The 19,042-nt window shown below is 43.1% G+C and overlaps 1 protein-coding gene across 1 annotated transcript in view; it reads right to left on the bottom strand.

Moving 5' to 3' along the window:
• LOC311107296 (copper-transporting ATPase 1-like) overlaps nucleotides 1-17,241 on the bottom strand; it is a 38,935-nt gene extending 21,694 nt beyond the window's left edge. Inside the window, exons 1-11 of the mRNA XM_084149779.1 lie at nucleotides 17,035-17,241; nucleotides 11,006-11,109; nucleotides 10,110-10,135; nucleotides 9,854-9,961; nucleotides 7,365-7,899; nucleotides 5,689-6,468; nucleotides 3,540-3,770; nucleotides 2,197-2,360; nucleotides 1,766-1,927; nucleotides 1,510-1,586; nucleotides 963-1,185 (exon numbers count right to left, since the gene is read on the bottom strand). Of these exons, the coding sequence (XP_084005905.1) occupies nucleotides 963-1,185; nucleotides 1,510-1,586; nucleotides 1,766-1,927; nucleotides 2,197-2,360; nucleotides 3,540-3,770; nucleotides 5,689-6,468; nucleotides 7,365-7,899; nucleotides 9,854-9,961; nucleotides 10,110-10,121 (2,292 nt within the window). The 5' untranslated portion in view covers nucleotides 10,122-10,135; nucleotides 11,006-11,109; nucleotides 17,035-17,241. The remainder of the gene's footprint in view (nucleotides 1-962; nucleotides 1,186-1,509; nucleotides 1,587-1,765; nucleotides 1,928-2,196; nucleotides 2,361-3,539; nucleotides 3,771-5,688; nucleotides 6,469-7,364; nucleotides 7,900-9,853; nucleotides 9,962-10,109; nucleotides 10,136-11,005; nucleotides 11,110-17,034) is intronic.
• Nucleotides 17,242-19,042: the final 1,801 nt, after the last annotated feature.

Here is a 19,042-nt window from a genome sequence, read left to right as displayed (position 1 = left end):
TGCTGAAACAGGAAAGGGCCTTCTCCAAACTGTTGCCACAAAGTTGGAAGCACAGAATCGTCTGGAATGTCATTGTATGCTGTAACGTTAAGATTTCCCAGAGTATGCGTTTCCACTACTCCAGAGTCCAATGGCGGCGAGCTTTACACCACTCCAGCCGACGCTTGGCATTGCGCATGGTGATCTTAGGCTTGTGTGCGGCTGCTCGGCCATGGAAACCCATTTCACTAAGCTCCCGACGAACAGTTATTCTGCTGACGTTGCTTCCAGAGGCAGTTTGGAACTTGCTAGTGAGTGTTGCAACTGACGATTTTTATGCGCCACGTGCTTCAGCACTCGGTGGTCCCGTTCTGTGAGCTTGTGGCCTACCACTTTGCGGCTGAGTCGTTGTTGCTCCTAGACGTTTCCACTTCGCAATAACAGCACTTACAGTGGACCGGGGCAGCTCTAGCAGGGCAGAAATGTAACGAACTGACTGACTTGTTTGAAAGGTGGTATTCTATGACGGTGCCACGTTGAAAGTCACGGAGCTCTTCAGTAAGGCCATTCTACTTCCAATGTTTGTCTATGGAGATTGCATGGCTGTGTGCTCGATTTTAGACACCTGTCAGCAACTGGTGTGGTTGAAATAGCCGAATCCACTTATTTGAAGGGGTGTCCACATACTTTTGTATATATAGTTTAAGTCTTGTTTTAAATCAGGGGCTTATTCAGTCTGATATGATCTATTCTATTCAATAGTCTTGTTTGTTCTACATAATATATTTATATCTGAATGTTCTATAACCTTGCACTCTTTTGAATATGCCCCAAGTGTCTGCTTCCTCCCCTCCCTCCCTCCCTCCCTCCCTCGACAGGGGCACAGAAGAGGAAGGAGAGCAGGTTCATGAAGGTGGGGCCTGGGAGCACCTCTCTCTCCATCTATCCCTCCCTCCCTCTCTCTCTCTCTCTTTTTCTCCTACCTGTACAGGGACACAGAAGAGGAATGAGATCAGGTTCATGATGGAGAGGCCTGGGAGCAGCTGTCTCTCCAGGAACATGGTGGAGTGGTAGTGTTCACGGTCCTGTGCGGTGGCGTTGTGCTGGTGAGACGTGCTGATCTGGTGGTCTACTATGATCATGTAGGTCATCATCCCCATGACTGGGACGCAGAAGAACAGGCTGACCAGGAACGACTTCCTCCATCTGGGAGAAGAGAGGGGAGAGAGAGAATGAGGTACGAAGACAGAGACAGACAGAGTAATCTCGGTTAACCCAGAACTACAGTGTTACGTAACTGGTCAGCTGCTTGATTCAGTTCTGGGTCCATATGTGTCTAAAGAACCCACACAGCCCGTTATCCCACACCTCCCATCCCCTTCCATAACCCACACAGCCCGTTATCCCACACCTCCCATCCCCTTCCATTACTGTGTGATCTAACCCACACAGCCCGTTATCCCACACCTCCCATCCCCTTCCATAACCCACACAGCCCGTTATCCCACACCTCCCATCCCCTTCCATTACTGTGTGATCTCTCTGCTGTGGTCCAGGTGACTGCCTGTGCGATCCCTCTTCACCAGAGATGCCTCGAAGCCCAGGTTCTGATAAACAGACAAAAATCAATGAATAAATCGAACCCCTTCTTTTACTAGGTAAACTAACTGATATCACATTGTCATTTAAAGCAACAACCTGGGAAAGAGTTGAAGGGCAGAGGAGAGGGGTTGGATGACCCAGTTGGGATGAACAAATTAATAAATGAATGATTGAAAAAAAGTACCTTTATGAGTTTGATGACGTCTCTCGGTCCTGTCACCTCTGGGTCGTACTTGATGTGGGCTTTGTTGGTTGCCAGGGCAACAGAGGCGTAGACGATACCCTTCTCTTTCATCAGGCTGGACTCAATTTTGTGAACGCAGGAGGCACACGTCATTCCCCTGACCTGGAAAGAGGTGGAGGGGAGAATGTGCTATGAAATAGGTCCAGTTAGGGAGGTGTAGACACACAGAGAGATCTTTGATTATTGAAGAGGTAGCAGAGGCAGTGGTTATGACAGTGGAAATATCACTAGCCCTATAAACATCATGATTGTGAGATTCATCCATAACACCAAAACAGCAGATCACACCATTATGGTGTGGTGATGGGAATCAGAACACCAAACAGCAGATCACACCATTATAGTGTGGTGATGGGAATCAGAACACTCACCACCAGTTCCAGGCTTCCATCAGAACCCTCATAGTTCTCCATGACAGAAGCAGTGAAGCCCAACTCTCTGACATACTCTGCTATCTTCAGAGGGTCCATCACCTCAGGGTTATAACGCACCTCAGCCTTACTAGCCATCAGGGCCACCAGCACAGAGTAGATACCTGCACAGAACAACGCAGGACAATGTTAGACTAATGCAGCATATCCATTTGAATCACCTTCCTATCAAACTGATAGAGGAGTTTGATGCTCAAGTGATGAATGCCTTCACTAAAAGCCAGGAGTTTCCTGACCAGGTAAAAGTCCACAGCCTTTATAACATCCTCCACGTTGCTCCCAGGTTACTTAAAAACCGCCATCGTAAATCTTAAACTGACACGGTTTACAACTGTTTATGACACTTTTCAGTCACAGATACGACAGCTAGCTACTGTAAAGGCCAAAAGGACTGTTCACCCCGCTATCATCCAGAAGGCGAGGTCAGTACAGGTGCATCAAAGCTGGGACCGAGAGACTGAAAAACAGCTTCTATCTAAAGGCCATCAGACTGTTAAATAGCCATCACTAGCCGGCTACCACCCGGCTACTCAACCATGCACCTTAGAGGCTGCTGCCCTATATACATAGACATGGAATCACTGGCCACTTTAATAATGGAACACTAGTCACTTTAATAATGTTTACATACTGCTTTACTCATCTCATATGTATATACTGTATTCTATTCTACTGTATTTTAGTCAATGCCACGCCGACATTGCTCGTCCTAATATTTATATATTTCTTAATTGCATTCTTTTACTTTTAGATTTGTGTGTATTGTTGTGAATTGTTAGATACTACTGCACTGTTGGAGCTAGGAACACAAGCATTTCGCTACACCCGCAATAACATCTGCTGAATATGTGTATGTGACCAATTTGATTTGATTTGAACCTCTGGTGGAACTGCAGTATTCTTTGAGTGGTCAGTTTCCTGTGAGCCGAAATGGGGAATTTTCACAATTATTATTCCTTCATTATTTATAGATAGAAAAAGGAAAGTAATGTTTCCACCTTGTATTTCATTTCGAGGTGAAGTCTGTTGAATGGCACACATTTGAAATTCAATAAATAGAACAGTATTCCATCTAATGTGGACCATAATTTTTTTTTTTTTTTTTGATTTAAAGAACGGGCTCCATGTCATAGTGTTCCTACTAAAACTACACCATAGTTCCCATCAGCAGTTACTACCGGGTTGTGTTCATTATGAAAGAAAACGGACTGAAACAGGGAGTAAATCGTTGTAAAATCGCATGCCCTAATGAACATAACCCTGATTCTCACATCTCCCCTCACCGTGTTCATTCTTCAGGTTCCTCTCAATGTTGGCCACACAGGATGCACAGGTCATTCCACCAATCTGGATGAAGCATTTAGCGAGGGTGTTTGGGGCCCCCTTAACCCCTTGACCTGTGCCCCTCTCTGGGTCACTGTCCAGCTCCTTCTCCTTGACAGGGGCGGGGGAAGGGGACATGGAGGGGGACGAGGGGGGACTGATAACTGGGACGGTCACCAGGGAGTTGGTTTCTAAAAGGACAACATAGCAACAATGAGTTTCATATCCATTTCATGTCGGTTTCTCATTCTGCTTCTATGGCTGCTCTCCAGCTATTGTTCTGGGAAGTTTACATGAGTTACAAATAGAGAGAAATTCATTTGTTTTGCTTCACAGCACAGCTTTTATGCTAGAAATATTATTATGGGTGTGGTTGCACATTTCCAGAAACTTCCCCAAAGACAGAAATTCCTGTTGTACAGTGAGGGAAAAAACTATTTGATCCCCTGCTGATTTTGTACATTTGCCCACTGACAAAGAAATGATCAGTCTATAATTTTAAAATGGTGGTTATTTGAGCAGTGAGAGACAGAATAACAACAAAAAAATCCAGAAAAACGCATGTCAAAAATGTTAGAAATTGATTTGCATTTTAATGAGGGAAATAAGTATTTGACCCCTCTGCAAAACATGACTTACATACTTGGTGGCAATCACAGAGGTCAGACGTTTCTTGTAGTTGGCCACCAGGTTTGCACACATCTCAGGAGGGATTTTGTCCCACTCCTCTTTGCAGATCTTCTCCAAGTCATTAAGGTTTCGAGGCTGACGTTTGGCAACTCGAACCTCCAGCTCCCTCCACAGATTTTCTATGGGATTAAGGTCTGGAGACTGGCTAGGCCACTCCAGGACCTTAATGTGCTTCTTCTTGAGCCACTCCTTTGTTGCCTTGGCCGTGTGTTTTGGGTCATTGTCATGCTGGAATACCCATCCACGACCCATTTTCAATGCCCTGGCTGAGGGAAGGAGGTTCTCACCCAAGATTTGACGGTACATGGCCCCGTCCATCGTCCCTTTGATGCGGTGAAGTTGTCCTGTCCCCTTAGCAGAAAAACACCCCCAAAGCATAATGTTTCCACCTCCATGTTTGACGGTGGGGATGGTGTTCTTGGGGTCATAGGCAGGATTCCTCCTCCTCCAAACACGGCGAGTTGAGTTGATGCCAAAGAGCTCGATTTTGGTCTCATCTGACCACAACACTTTCACCCAGTTCTCCTCTGAATCATTCAGATGTTCATTGGCAAACTTCAGACGGGCATGTATATGTGCTTTCTTGAGCAGGGGGACCTTGCGGGCGCTGCAGGATTTCAGTCCTTCACGGCGTAGTGTGTTACCAATTGTTTTCTTGGTGACTATGGTCCCAGCTGCCTTGAGATCATTGACAAGATCCTCCCGTGTAGTTCTGGGCTGAATCCTCACCGTTCTCATGATCATTGCAACTCCACGAGGTGAGATCTTGCATGGAGCCCCAGGCCGAGGGAGATTGACAGTTATTTTGTGTTTCTTCCATTTGCGAATAATCGCACCAACTGTTGTCACCTTCTCACCAAGCTGCTTGGCGATGGTCTTGTAGCCCATTCCAGCCTTGTGTAGGTCTACAATCTTGTCCCTGACATCCTTGGAGAGCTCTTTGGTCTTGGCCATGGTGGAGAGTTTGGAATCTGATTGATTGATTGCTTCTGTGGACAGGTGTCTTTTATACAGGTAACAAGCTGAGATTAGGAGCACTCCCTTTAAGAGTGTGCTCCTAATCTCAGCTCGTTACCTGTATAAAAGACACCTGGGAACAAGAAATCTTTCTGATTGAGAGGGGGTCAAATACTTATTTCCCTCATTAAAATGCAAATCAATTTATAACATTTCTGACATGTGTTTTTCTGTTTTTTGTTGTTGTTATTCTGTCTCTCACTGTTCAAATAAACCTACCATTAAAATTATAGACTGATCATTTCTTTGTCAGTGGGCAAAATCAAATACTTTTTTCCCCCTCACTGTATGATTCCTAGAATCAGGAGGGAGGGAATCCTCCAACTAGGATCTCTGAAAAACCTGGGAATTTTAAAACCCTAGCTAGGAGGATAAAATAACACAATCCGCCCATCAACTCACCAGGCAGGAAGGCATCAAATCCCATGTCCTCTATGGCCTCCCTGAGCTCCTCTGGTTGGGTGAGGAGAGGGTCGTACTCAAACGTCCCTCTGTGATTGGCCAACGACACCTTGGCTGACCGCACCCCCTTCCTCTGAGACAGCATCCCCTCGATGGACTGAACACAGGACCCACAGGTCATCCCCTCTATATGGATTAGGGCCGTGGCCGACAGGGGCTGGCTGTAGCAGGGCTGGGGGGAGGAGAGGCCGGCCTGGGACTGGGACGATGGTGGTGGTGGGGATGGTGAAGGTATAGGTGTGGTGGATGTAGGGTTAAGACCTCCAGAGGTAGAGTCCCAGGGTTGGGTTTTAAACGTCCCCGGTGGCAGGGCCTCGATGGCTTGCTGTAGCCCAGACACAGTCACCCTCCCTGGGTCGTAGTGGATGGAGGCGATTTCCCTCTCCAACAATACCTCTATGGAGGTCACCCCAGCCAGCTTGGAGATGTTATCCTGGATGTTTACCACACAGGAGCGGCAGTGCATGCCCGTCACCCTGAGGGTAGTCTGGGACGAGTCTGTAGACACCTCAGAATCCTCGGTGGAAGATTCCACCGGCGCTGGGGGTGATAGGGCAGCGCTTAGCAACCGCTCCATCTCGCTGACGGACAGCTGCAGGGGGCGGGGCTTGGACTTGGGTGTGGCCTTGAAGCCGGCCTTGGCGATCTGGGTGATGATGTCATCGATGGTGATGAGGTACGGCAGGTAGAGAACTGTGGCCTCCTGGGAGTCTAGAACCACTGGGGGGGAGAACACACATTTACATTTAAGTCATTTAGCAGACGCTCAGGGGAAACATTTACAAATTGTAATCTCCAAGAATCCAGTACAGTCAAAAATGTGATTTTCCTGTGTTTTATATATATTTCCACACTATGAGGTTGGAATAATACTGTGAAATTGTAAAAACAGATGTTTGAAAAGACCACCTAAAGTTTCAGCCTGTTTTGGCCTGACTGGTGAGATCACCAGGCGGTAAATTATACTGAATAAAAACAGAAACACAACATGCAACAGTTTCAAAGATTTTACTGAGTTACAGTTCATATCAGGAAATCAGTCTGTTCAAATAAATTCATTAGGCCCTAATCTCTGGATTTCACGACTGGGCAGGGGCACAGCCCTACAAAAGGGCTTTATTACAGACAGAAATCCTCCTCAACACCCCCCCCCTCCCCCATTTTAGAGTGGCCTTTTATTGTCCTCAGCTTATCTTTTATTTCAGCTCATGAAACATGGGACCAACACTTTACATGTTGCGTTTATATATTTTTGTTCAGTGTAGTTAATAGACCAATAAGAAAGAGAGTTCCAAACCTCTCTGCCAATAACAGCTAGTTTTCCACTCCCCACTCAGACCACTCCCAGACAGTCCTAGCAAAAATCTTGCATAAGAAATTGCCCTTTGCTAAGAAGCTATTTTAGTTTATTTTTGACCATTTTAATTTAAAACAATCACACTAAGGTACTTAATTGTTACCAAGAAATGATTTGATATTGAGATAAAAACAGCTGTATTGGACCTTCAGAAAGGTCAGCACTACACTTGGTCAGAACTCATTAAGTCACGATCAAATGATAATGACCTTCAGTGTAAAACCTGTGACTACTACGCAATACAAGGCAACTAAGTCACCTTTGATTTTCTCAACTCCTTTGAGTTTGCCAATCTTCCCTTCAATGGTGGTGGTGCAGGACAGACAGACCATGCCCTCGATGCGCATCTTCACCAGCTGAGGCTGTGAGGATGTGGCCGGGGCTGACACTGTGACTGTGGCTGGGGCTGGGACTGAGGCTAGGGCTTCCTCTGTAGGGCTACTGGATGTAGGGACCTCCAGGAGGGGGGCCAAGCTACTAACCACCTCCCCCAGCTGCACTGCACCGATTAGGGAAGGGATGAAGGTGACGGACAACCCCCTCTGGTCCTTGTTCTCCTGGACCTCCAGGACCCCCTGGAGCTGAGCTAGCCTGGCCAGAGCCTCCTGTTGGGCCTCGGGGGTGAGAAGGGCTGGGGTGGGGACCAGCTGGGTGTCCGTGGGGACCGCGGACGCTGTGGTAGAGTCTGAGAGGATGGAGTCAAACCCCATGTCCCCGATGGCCTCCGCCAGGGACTCTGGGGTGTGATGGCTGTGGTCGAAGATGATGTTGGCATTCTTCAGCTCCAGAGACACCTACCATAAAAAAATGTATATCAAACAAACTGAATAATTAAAACACTTTATACTGTATCAACAGAAGAAGTGACAGTGTAATTCCAATGTACAGTAATGCAGTTTCTAAAACAAGGCCTTGAAACTAAACAGAATGATATGGCTGTTATAAAACTATGCCATGGAGACGTGCAGTCATTCATAGCCATAAAATGGTCATGTCATGGTTACTATGTAAATCAGCATGATTCTGAGATTCATGACATGGACAGTAATCACATACACTGAGAGGGTTACTAAACAGTTACTAAGCAACGATCAATAGGACATGAAATCTATTCCACATAAACAAGTAGTCTGAAGATAATCCTTCTGCACACAATGAACAGGGCCAAACTCCAGACCTCAGGCTATAGCCCACAACCAGGGGCCGTTTTTTTCATGGTCAGGTCACATGATCAGGAAGAACTCCAGGCATAGCGTTCCAGGAAAGAGCGGCCTGACAGAGACACACGGACATACACCTCAGCTTACACAACGGGCTTATTATCCGATCAATGACGTTGTACAATGTATATAAAACAGGAGAGGAGTGCATTGACCTCGGAAGCTTCCAGCATGTTCTGGCAGCAACTCAATGAACTCATTGCTCTCTCTGTCACCCTGTTTCTCTAACACATACACACAGGAACACTTGTGATTAACTGACGCCATCACCTGACCACTCAGCCCTGACTGAAATGCAAGATAAAAACACACGAGGGAAGTGTGTGTGCACGTGCCAGAGATTATCTATGTTTTCCTAAGTGTGTGTGTGTGTGTGTGTGTCAGGGAGAGCGAGAGCGAAAGAGAGAGAGACTGTCCTTTCCTCATATAGTCTCCTACTGTTTTTAACTTTGACAGTAGTAAAAAAAAAAAAAAATCCCATAGGCCTACCATCCACGTGCAACAAAAATCAATTCACTCCTCACTTAAAGGCCATGTACTGTTCTTTACAATAACACACATTAACGTCCCCAGACCCTTTAAGGAATTAATGACATTTCCCATCCGCCGTCTGCTACCCTCCAGCGTTCAGCCAGTTATCGACCCACAATGACCAATGACAGTCCTGTAAAGACCAGCTCTCTGTCAGGAACACCACCATTACATTACATCCTCATTTAACCTGTGCCTGAGGGGTAAACACACAGAGAGAAGGCCACATTTACTGCCATCTAGGACCTTCCTAAAGCTGCTACACGGAATTACGGATCACTGTTTATCTTCAATGAAGCTATATAAACCAGCCACCCCCTGAGGGGAGAGGAGGAGGCTGGGGAGAGGAGGAGGCTGGGGAGAGGAGGAGGCTGGGGAGAGGAGGAGGCTGGGGAGAGGAGGAGGCTGGGGAGAGGAGGAGGCTGGGGAGAGGAGGAGGAGGCTGGGGTTGCATCCCAAATGGCACCCTATTCCCTGGTTCCTTGGTCAAAAGTAGTGCACTATGTAGACAATAGGTTGCGATTTGAGACGCAGCCTGGAAATCTGATGCTATGGGATATTGAGTTGGGTGACATTTGTGAAATGAAATAAAAAATGAGTTGGTAACAGATAAACGGGAAGCGTGATTGCTGCTTTCTCAATTCTAGCTAGTTAGTTTCACATTTTAAGCAAACTCAGCTATTTTAAATCTCTGGAAATTGTGCAATGGTGTCAAGTCTACGGTGGAAATGCATCCTTGGCAGTTTGAAGACATTCTGTTGGAAAGTTCAAAGATGACATTGATGGACACAAAGGTTTAAGGGTGAAAACATCATTCAGATCCTTTAAAAATCAGTTGGATGTATAGGCCTATCCTATAAAGTTGTTCTACACCTGTTAAACTTATTGGGCCAGTTTCCCAGACCACGCCTAGTCCTGGACTACAAATCACGCTGACTGGAGACCAGGACTCGGCTTAATCTGGGAAAAACCACCTCTATATGTGTCCCGGACCCACCTTGATGTGTACGACTCCAGGCAGACCCCCAATACGCTGCTGAATAGACTGCACACAGGAACCACAGGTCATCCCCTCTACACCCAGACATACTGAGCTCAGCTTGACCTTCAGCGTCATGGTGAGTCCTTAGTCTGGGAACCAACAAGGAGATAGCGTGGTTAAACAAAGCTCAGCTTGACCTTCAGCGTCATGGTGAGTCCTTAGTCTGGGAACCAACAAGGAGATAGCGTGGTTAAACAAAGCTCAGCTTGACCTTCAGCGTCATGGGGAGTCCTTAGTCTGGGAACCAACAAGGAGATAGCGTGGTTAAACAAAGCTCAGCTTGACCTTCAGCGTCATGGTGAGTCCTTAGTCTGGGAACCAACAAGGAGATAGCGTGGTTAAACAAAGAAAATAGTTCCCTTCCAGAAAGCAAACAAGAAGGTCAGAAGCTAGACTATTTCTGAGCGCATGACAAGGATCTCGTTTCCCACGGCAAGAGAGTAAACAGAAAGAAAACAGGCCAGTAAATATGACATTGCTGTCGTACAATCCAAGATAAGGATTGGTCAAGGGGCTGATGTGCAGTAGCCCCTATCTTAATACATCATTAGGTCCAAAGCTAAAACGTTAGCTCTATTTCCTACATGTCACTCAGAGACCCGTTCCCCTCCTTCCTACCTAACTTCACACATCTCCATCATACTCTGAAAAGCTGTTCGGAAAACACATTATTTTATGAACAAAAATCTATCTGATACATACGTTTCTCACGGCTACTTACCTCTCAGCTTCGTATATATATATATATATATGAAAATAAATCTGCACTACTGCTGTTTTGAGGATCAATCCATATTGTAGCTACCGAATACCAGACCAAACACAAGGATCTCAAAAAAATCTTGCTTATCCCTGCTCAAGAGCAACTGACAGTGACAGTAGAAGGGTAGGAACCTTTCCTTGCTTTGACAGTGACAGTAGAAGAGTAGGAACCTTTCCTTGCTTTGACAGTAGACAGGAAAGGGCTCCTGGCTGCATCAGTGTGGCAGGGGATCTGATTTGATGATGCCCCTGCCCCTCCACTTGCCATGAATGACTTCAAGGAACCAAAAAAGGAGAATAGTCCGCCGGAAGCCAGAAGTTAAATCAAATTCAATTTCATCTTACTCTGCCGATTGTTCGTAGGGTTGGTCCTTCTGCAGGGGAGGGTCATTCCATGTAATTTCAGCAAGCCGTGACACCCACCGTCTCAGATTGTTCTGAAATAATTTCTGTAGTTAGAAAGATAATCATTCCTGAAACATTATTTTGCTGAAATATAATTTGATCTCTGAGAAATGAAGCTAACTGATTGCACCCAAATTGGCATTATACATTTATAGGATTCATATAATCTTCAATAAATATATGACCTAACATCCGATTTGGACCATAATTCTTCCTAACAATGAGTAAGACATCAGGAATCCACTAAAACGTTTAAAGGCCACCCACATATCCCCCACAAATGCCAAGAGTGTGCAAAGATGTAATTTACATTTTAGTCATTTAGCAGACGCTGTTATCCAGAGCGACTTACAGTTTGTGAGTGCATACATTTTCATACTGGCCCCCCGTGTCATCAAGGTAAAGGGTGGCTATTTGAAGAATCTCAAATATAAAATATATTTTGATTTGTTTAACACTTTTTTGATTACTACATGATTCCATGTGTTATTTCATAGTCTTGATGTCTTCACTATTATTCTACAATGTAGAAAATAGTAAAAATAAAGAAAAACCCTTGAATGAGTAGGTGTTCTATAACTTTTGACCGGTAGAGTGTGTGTGTGTGTGTGTGTGTGTGTATATACAGTGGGGGAAAAAAGTATTTAGTCAGCCACCAATTGTGCAAGTTCTCCCACTTAAAAGGCCTGTAATGTTCATCATAGGTACACGTCAACAGACATGACAGACAAAATGAGAAAAAGAAATCCAGAAAATCACATTGTAGGATTTTTTATGAATTTATTTGCAAATTATGGTGGAAAATAAGTATTTGGTCAATAACAAAAGTTTCTCAATACTTTGTTATATACCCTTTGTTGGCAATGACACAGGTCAAACGTTTTCTGTAAGTCTTCACAAGGTTTTCACACACTGTTGCTGGTATTTTGGCCCATTCCTCCATGCAGATCTCCTCTAGAGCAGTGATGTTTTGGGGCTGTCGCTGGGCAACACGGACTTTCAACTCCCTCCAAAGATTTTCTATGGGGTTGAGATCTGGAGACTGGCTAGGCCACTCCAGGACCTTGAAATGCTTCTTACGAAGCCTCTCCTTCGTTGCCCGGGCGGTGTGTTTGGGATCATTGTCATGCTGAAAGACCCAGCCACGTTTCATCTTCAATGCCCTTGCTGATGGAAGGAGGTTTTCACTCAAAATCTCACGATACATGGCCCCATTCATTCTTTCCTTTACACAGATCAGTCGTCCTGGTCCCTTTGCAGAAAAACAGCCCCAAAGCATGATGTTTCCAACCCCATGCTTCACAGTAGGTATGGTGTTCTTTGGATGCAACTCAGCATTCTTTGTCCTCCAAACACGACAAGTTGAGTTTTTACCAAAAAGTTATATTTTGGTTTCATCTGACCATATGACATTCTCCCAATCCTCTTCTGGATCATCCAAATGCACTCTAGCAAACTTCAGACGGGCCTGGACATGTACTGGCTTAAGCAGGGGGACACGTCTGGCACTGCAGGATTTGAGTCCCTGGCGGCGTAGTGTGTTACTGATGGTAGGCTTTGTTACTTTGGTCCCAGCTCTCCGCTGGTCATTCACTAGGTCCCCCCTTGTGGTTCTTTGCTCACCGTTCTTGTGATCATTTTGACCCCACGGGGTGAGATCTTGCATGGAGCCCCAGATCGAGGGAGATTATCAGTGGTCTTGTATGTCTTCCATTTCCTAATAATTGCTCCCACAGTTGATTTCTTCAAACCAAGCTGCTTACCTATTGCAGATTCAGTCTTCCCAGCCTGGTGCAGGTCTACAATTTTATTTCTGGTGTCCTTTGACAGCTCTTTGGTCTTGGCCATAGTGGAGTTTGGAGTGTGACTGAGGTTGTGGACAGGTGTCTTTTATACTGATAACAAGTTCAAACAGGTGCCATTAATACAGGTAACGAGTGGAGGACAGAGGAGCCTCTTAAAGAAGAAGTTAGGGGTCTGTGAGAGCCAGAAATCTTGCTTGTTTCTAGGTGACCAAATACTTATTTTCCACCATAATTTGCAAATAAATTCATAAAAAATCCTACAATGTGATTTTCTGGATTTTTTTCCCTCAATTTGTCTGTCATAGTTGACGTGTACCTATGATGAAAATTACAGGCCTCTCTCATCTTTTTAAGTGGGAGAACTTGCACAATTGGTGGCTGACTAAATACTTTTTTCCCCCACTGTGTGTGTGTGTGTGTGTGTGTATGTATATATATGTATATATATATATATATATATATATATGTATATATATATATATATATATATATATATATATATATATATATATAGATAGATTGTTGAAGTCGGAAATTTACATACACTTAGGTTGGAGTCATTAAAACTCGTTTTTCAACCACTCCACAAATGTCTTGTTAACAAACTATAGTTTTGGCAAGTCGGTTAGGACATCTACTTTGTGCATGACACAAGTAATTTTTCCAACAATTGTTTACAGACAGATTATTTCACTTATAATTCACTGTATCACAATTCCAGTGGGTCAGAAGTTTACATACACTAAGTTGACTGTGCCTTTAAACATCTTGGAAAATTCCAGAAAATGATGTCACTGCTTTAAAAGCTTCTGATAGGCTAATTGACATAATTTGAGTCAATTGGAGGTGTACCTGTGGATGTATTTCAAGGCCTACCTTCAAACTCAGTGCCTCTTTGCTTGACATCATGGGAAAATCAAAAGAAATCAGCCAAGACCTCAGAAAAAAAATTATAGACCTCCACAAGTCTGGTTCATCCTTGGGAGCAATTTCCAAATGCCTGATGGTACCACGTTCATCTGTGGTACCATCAGTCCTATATCGACATAACCTGAAAGGCCGCCCAGCAAGGAAGAAGCCACTGCTCCAAAACCACCATAAAAAAGCCAGACTACGGTTTGCAACTGCACATGGGGACAACGATCATACTTTTTGGAGAAATGTCCTCTGGTCTGATGAAACAAAAATAGAACTGTTTGGCCATAATGACCATTGTTATGTTTGGAGGAAAAAGGGGGTCGCTTGCAAGCTGAGGAAAACACCATCCCAACCGTGAAGCACGGGGGTGGCAACATCATGCTGTGGGGGTGCTTTGCTGCAGGAGGGACTGGTGCACTTAAAAAAATAGATGGCATCCTGAGGAAGGAAAATTATGTGGATATATTGAAGCAACATCTCAAGACATCAGTCAGGTAGTTAAAGCTTGGTCGCAAATGGGTCTTCCAAATGGACAATGACCCCAAGCATACTTCCACAGTTGTGGCAAAATGGCTTAAGGACAACAAAATCAAGGTATTGGAGTGGCCATCCCAAAGCCCTGACCTCAATCCTATAGAAAATGTGTGGGCAGAACTGAAAAAGCGTGTGCGAGCAAGGAGGCCTACAAACCTGACTCAGTTACACCAGCTCTGTCAGGAGGAATGGGCCAAAATTCACCCAACTTATTGTGGGAAGCTTGTGGAAGGCTACCCGAAACGTTTGACCCAAGTTAAACAATTTAAAGGCAATGCTACCAAATACTAGTTGAGTGTATGTAAACTTCTGACCCACTGGGAATGTGATGAAATAAATAAAAGCTGAAATAAATCATTCGCTCTACTATTATTCTGACATTTCACATTCTTAAAATAAAGTGGTGGTCCTAACAGACCTAAGACAGGGAATTTTTACTAGGATTAAATGACAGGAATTGTGAAAAACTGAGTTTAAATGTATTTGGCTAAGGTGTATGTAAACTTCCGACTTCAACTGTAACTGTATATATATATATATATATATATATATATATATATATATATATATATATATATATATATATATATATATATATATATATATATATATATATATATATATATATATATATATATATATATATATATATATATACACACACACACACACACACACACACACACACACTAGTATGAAAAATGTATGCACTCACTAACTGTATGTCGCTCTGGATAAGAGCGTCTGCTAAATGACTAAAATGTAAATATATATTTGGATGGATGGTGTATCAATAGATCCAGTCAACTACAAAGATACAGGCGTCCTTCCTAACTCAGTTGCCGGAGAGGAAGGAAACCGCACAGGATTGGTGACTTTAGGCCAATGGTGACTTTAAAACAGTTAAAGTTTCATGGCTGTGATAGGAGAAAACTGAGGATGGATCAACAACGTTGTAGTTACTCAACAATACTAACCAAATTGACTGAGTGAAAAGAAGGAAGCCTTTACAGAATATAAAACATTCCAAAACATGCATCCTGTTTGCAACAAGGCACTAAAGTCATATTGCAAAACATTTGGCAAAGCAATTAACTTTTTGTCCTGAATACAAAGTGTTATGTTTGGGACAAATCCAATACCACTCTACATATTTTCAAGCATAGTGGTGGCTGCATCATGTTGTGGGTATGGTTGTAATCGTTAATCGTTTTTCAGGATCAAAAATTAACAAAATGGACCTAAGCACAGGTAAAATCCTAGAGGAAAACCTGGTTCAGTCTGCTTTCCACAAGACACTGGGAGATGAAGTCACCTTTCAGCAGGACAATAACCTAAAACACAAGGCCAAACCTACACTGGAGTTGCTTACCAAGAAGACAGTTAATGTTCCTGGGTGGCCGAGTTACAGTTTTGACTTAAATCTACTTGAAAATCTATGGGAAGACCTGAAAATGGTTGTCTAGCAATGATCAACAACCAATTTGACAGAGCTTGAAGAATTTTGAAAATAATAAATGGGCAAATGTTGCACAATCCAGGTGTGGAAAGCTCTTATGGACTTACCCAGAAAGACTTACAACTGTAGTTGCTGCTAAAGGTGCTTAAATTAGATATTTCTGTATTTCAATTTGCAATAGATTTGCAAAATATTCTAAAAACATGTTTTCACTTTGTCATTATGGGTGAGAAAAATATTTAATCAATTTTGAATTCAGGCTGTAACACAACAAAATGTGGAATAAGTCAAGGGGTATGAATACTTTCTAAAGGCACTGTAAATCCTAGCGTTGCTAAAAGCAGCTACTAGGATCAAACCTAGTTCTTCTTACATTTCTTGTAACGACATAAAGGATGTTTGTATAGTGAATGGAATCCTTTCATGGGTACCCCAAAGCCATAATAGATGATCATGAGTGACACTGATAGGAAAGGAGGGTCACTGTAAGCACAATTTGGACACTAGGGCTGTCAGGACTAGCTAAATCGACCTCAGAAAACAAGTTAGTTACATCATAGTTCTCCTCTAGGTTAGCTAGCCATGGCATGACAGTCCTTTGGTTAGCCTCGCGTCACATAGCTAAACGTATGTATTGGATGCGCACTAATAACATTAACGCGATGAATAAATTGCCTTAATAAATACTGTAACTATGACACCACAGCAAATGTTCAGTAACTTATTTTCGTATAAGGTACAATCTGTATTTTAATCATAGCTATATTATATTAGCATAGCTAGCTAGCCCAATAATGGACTAACGGAGCCTTAAGTTACTCCTTATGTGCAAGGACCTTAGCTAGCTAACGTTACATGTTCATTTTAAGGGTGCATTGGCTTTGGAAGCCAAAACCGCCAAAGACTCCATCTAAACGTGAATCGATTCAAAATGTATTGAAACATAGCTAAATCCCTCTACTTTCATATCACATCAAAATATTTTCACAAATGCAAAATACACTGTTTTAACAGTTTCAGCCGACAGTATTTTTCGTCGGAGATAAACTCCCTCATACAGAAGACGACTTCGTCCAATGACTCGTGTAGTGTAATGGAACTGAGAGTCATGATCAACGGCTGGCTAGCTTTTATACAAACTAATTTGACTGCTTTCCAATCAAGCACCAACAAACTAGCTACTGAACCTAGCTAGCTAACGTTAGCTAAAGCAAAAACGCTATTTCCAAGACAAACCATTTTGAGATATTTACCTGTTTAACAAGAAGATAACCATGTAGCTAGCTAAGCTGGAACGTTGAGGAGGGTGTTGACGTTGAAAAAACGATATTCGGAGTTGTTTAGGGGGGGAGAAACTTGCCTTGCTAGCTAGCGATCTCCTTATCGCTGCAACAAGTGCTGTTCTACAGCCTGTAGCTAAAATACAAGAATACTGACATTCTTTGTTTAGGATGTCGATGTGTGGTTTTTCATGCTGACTTCACACGGTTCAAATTGCGTCGGATCTGCGCAGGAGAAATGAGGAGGAGCTGGGGGAGGTGACGTGCACGGAACCTGGGGGTGCATCTACATATTCTAAACTGGTTTCCTCCATTGGTTCCCTATCCTCGTCTCCTTCCCTTCATTTGCGCTGATCTGTGAATACCTTTTGCACAGTTCATATTTTGTAGCCTACGTTGTTCAAAGCTGTACAAAGGGAAATTACATTGTGTCGATTAGGCTTAGAAATGTCGATTTTCTATTCCATTCTATTATTTTCTATTCCGACACTCAGTAGTGTTGATTTATGGTCCTACCTACCCAACCTGTAATGCAATGTGAGTAGGGCCAAGGCTATTATACCAGGCCTAGCAATTGGACCAGTAATGCAGGTTCATACATAGGACTAACAATGGCATCGATACTCAAACAAGCATTTAAACCTGGACCCATGATGCTGGAAAATAAAAGATGAACGTGTTTTGCCTAATTATCCACTCAAATGTGAAGTGCATGCCTCTCCTCAGCTTGCTGTGTATGCCTTTATCCCTCAATGTAAACTGATAATAATATCACAGACAGTTTGTCATTCTAAATGTGTGCACGTACATTTTTTACCCTCTTAAAACTAAGAGTTTTCTGATATTTACTGCCCCCACATAGATGTGATTTAAGAAAGTAATAACATAACTCTCTACTAATTCAAAGATTGTCAGCAATTTGCCTGGATCATGTGCAGTGCTTGACTTGCAACATGTAAAGTGTTGGGTCCCATGTTTCATGAGCTGAAATAAAATATCCCAGAAATGTTCCATATGCACAAAAAGCTTTTCTCTCATGTTTTGTGCACAAATTTGTTTACATCCCTGTAAGTGAGCATTTCTCCTTTGCCAAGATAATCCATCCACCTGACAGGTGTGGCATATCAAAAAGCTGATTAAACAGCATGATCATTACATAGGTGCACCTTGTGCTGGGGACAATAAAAGGCCACTCTAAAATGTGCAGTTTTGTCACACAACACAATGCCACAGATGTCTCAAGTTTTGAGGGCGCATGCAATTGGCATGCTGACTGCAGGAATGTCCACCAGAGCTGTTGCCAGATAATTCAATCTTAATTTCTCTACCAAAAGCCGCCTCCAACGTCATTTTAGAGAATTTGGCAGTATGTCCAACCGGCCTCACAATCGCAGGAAGCACTTCTGTTGTTGGGTTATGCAACGGAGGAGTAGCCAGCAGTTGAAGCTTATATTTTTCTGTCTGGGTGGAAAGGTAACTTTTGAAAGTGCAGTGCTTAGATTCATAAGGATGTCTAAGATTTAATTATTTGCAGACATCATTGCAAACAAGACACTCTGGTTTGACATTGGAGAAATATGGTATGAATGCCTATTTCTCTGTCTATTCATCCCTGAAACTTCTATTTTCATTATATTTTTCAGCGCAACATTTTCTTTTGATTGCAAGCTGTTTTTCCTCAATCAACACACAAATAAATATACAAACTAATATAATAGAGACATTGGTGATTTTATCAATGTAATCAGATTGAAAATATTAGCCTATGTTATTGACATTGAACTGATTATATAGCCTACTAACCAGATGTGTTAAAAGTTGTTTTTAATTTGTAGTGTAGGCTTATGAATTGGGCTGCTATTATGTTCTGTTTCTCAGACTTTTAGCTGAGGGGCAAACGTGTTTTCCCTGTCTGCAATTGCACTAGCTGCTTCCTGCAAGGTGCATATGCGTGCGTATCAAAGGCTTATTACGGAAGTCC

Source organism: Coregonus lavaretus (assembly GCF_964263955.1).
Source record: "Coregonus lavaretus genome assembly, chromosome: 32".
Classification (NCBI taxonomy): domain Eukaryota; kingdom Metazoa; phylum Chordata; class Actinopteri; order Salmoniformes; family Salmonidae; genus Coregonus; species Coregonus lavaretus.
Note: the sequence above shows the minus strand (reverse complement) of the source record. Positions and strands in the feature narration are given on the sequence as shown.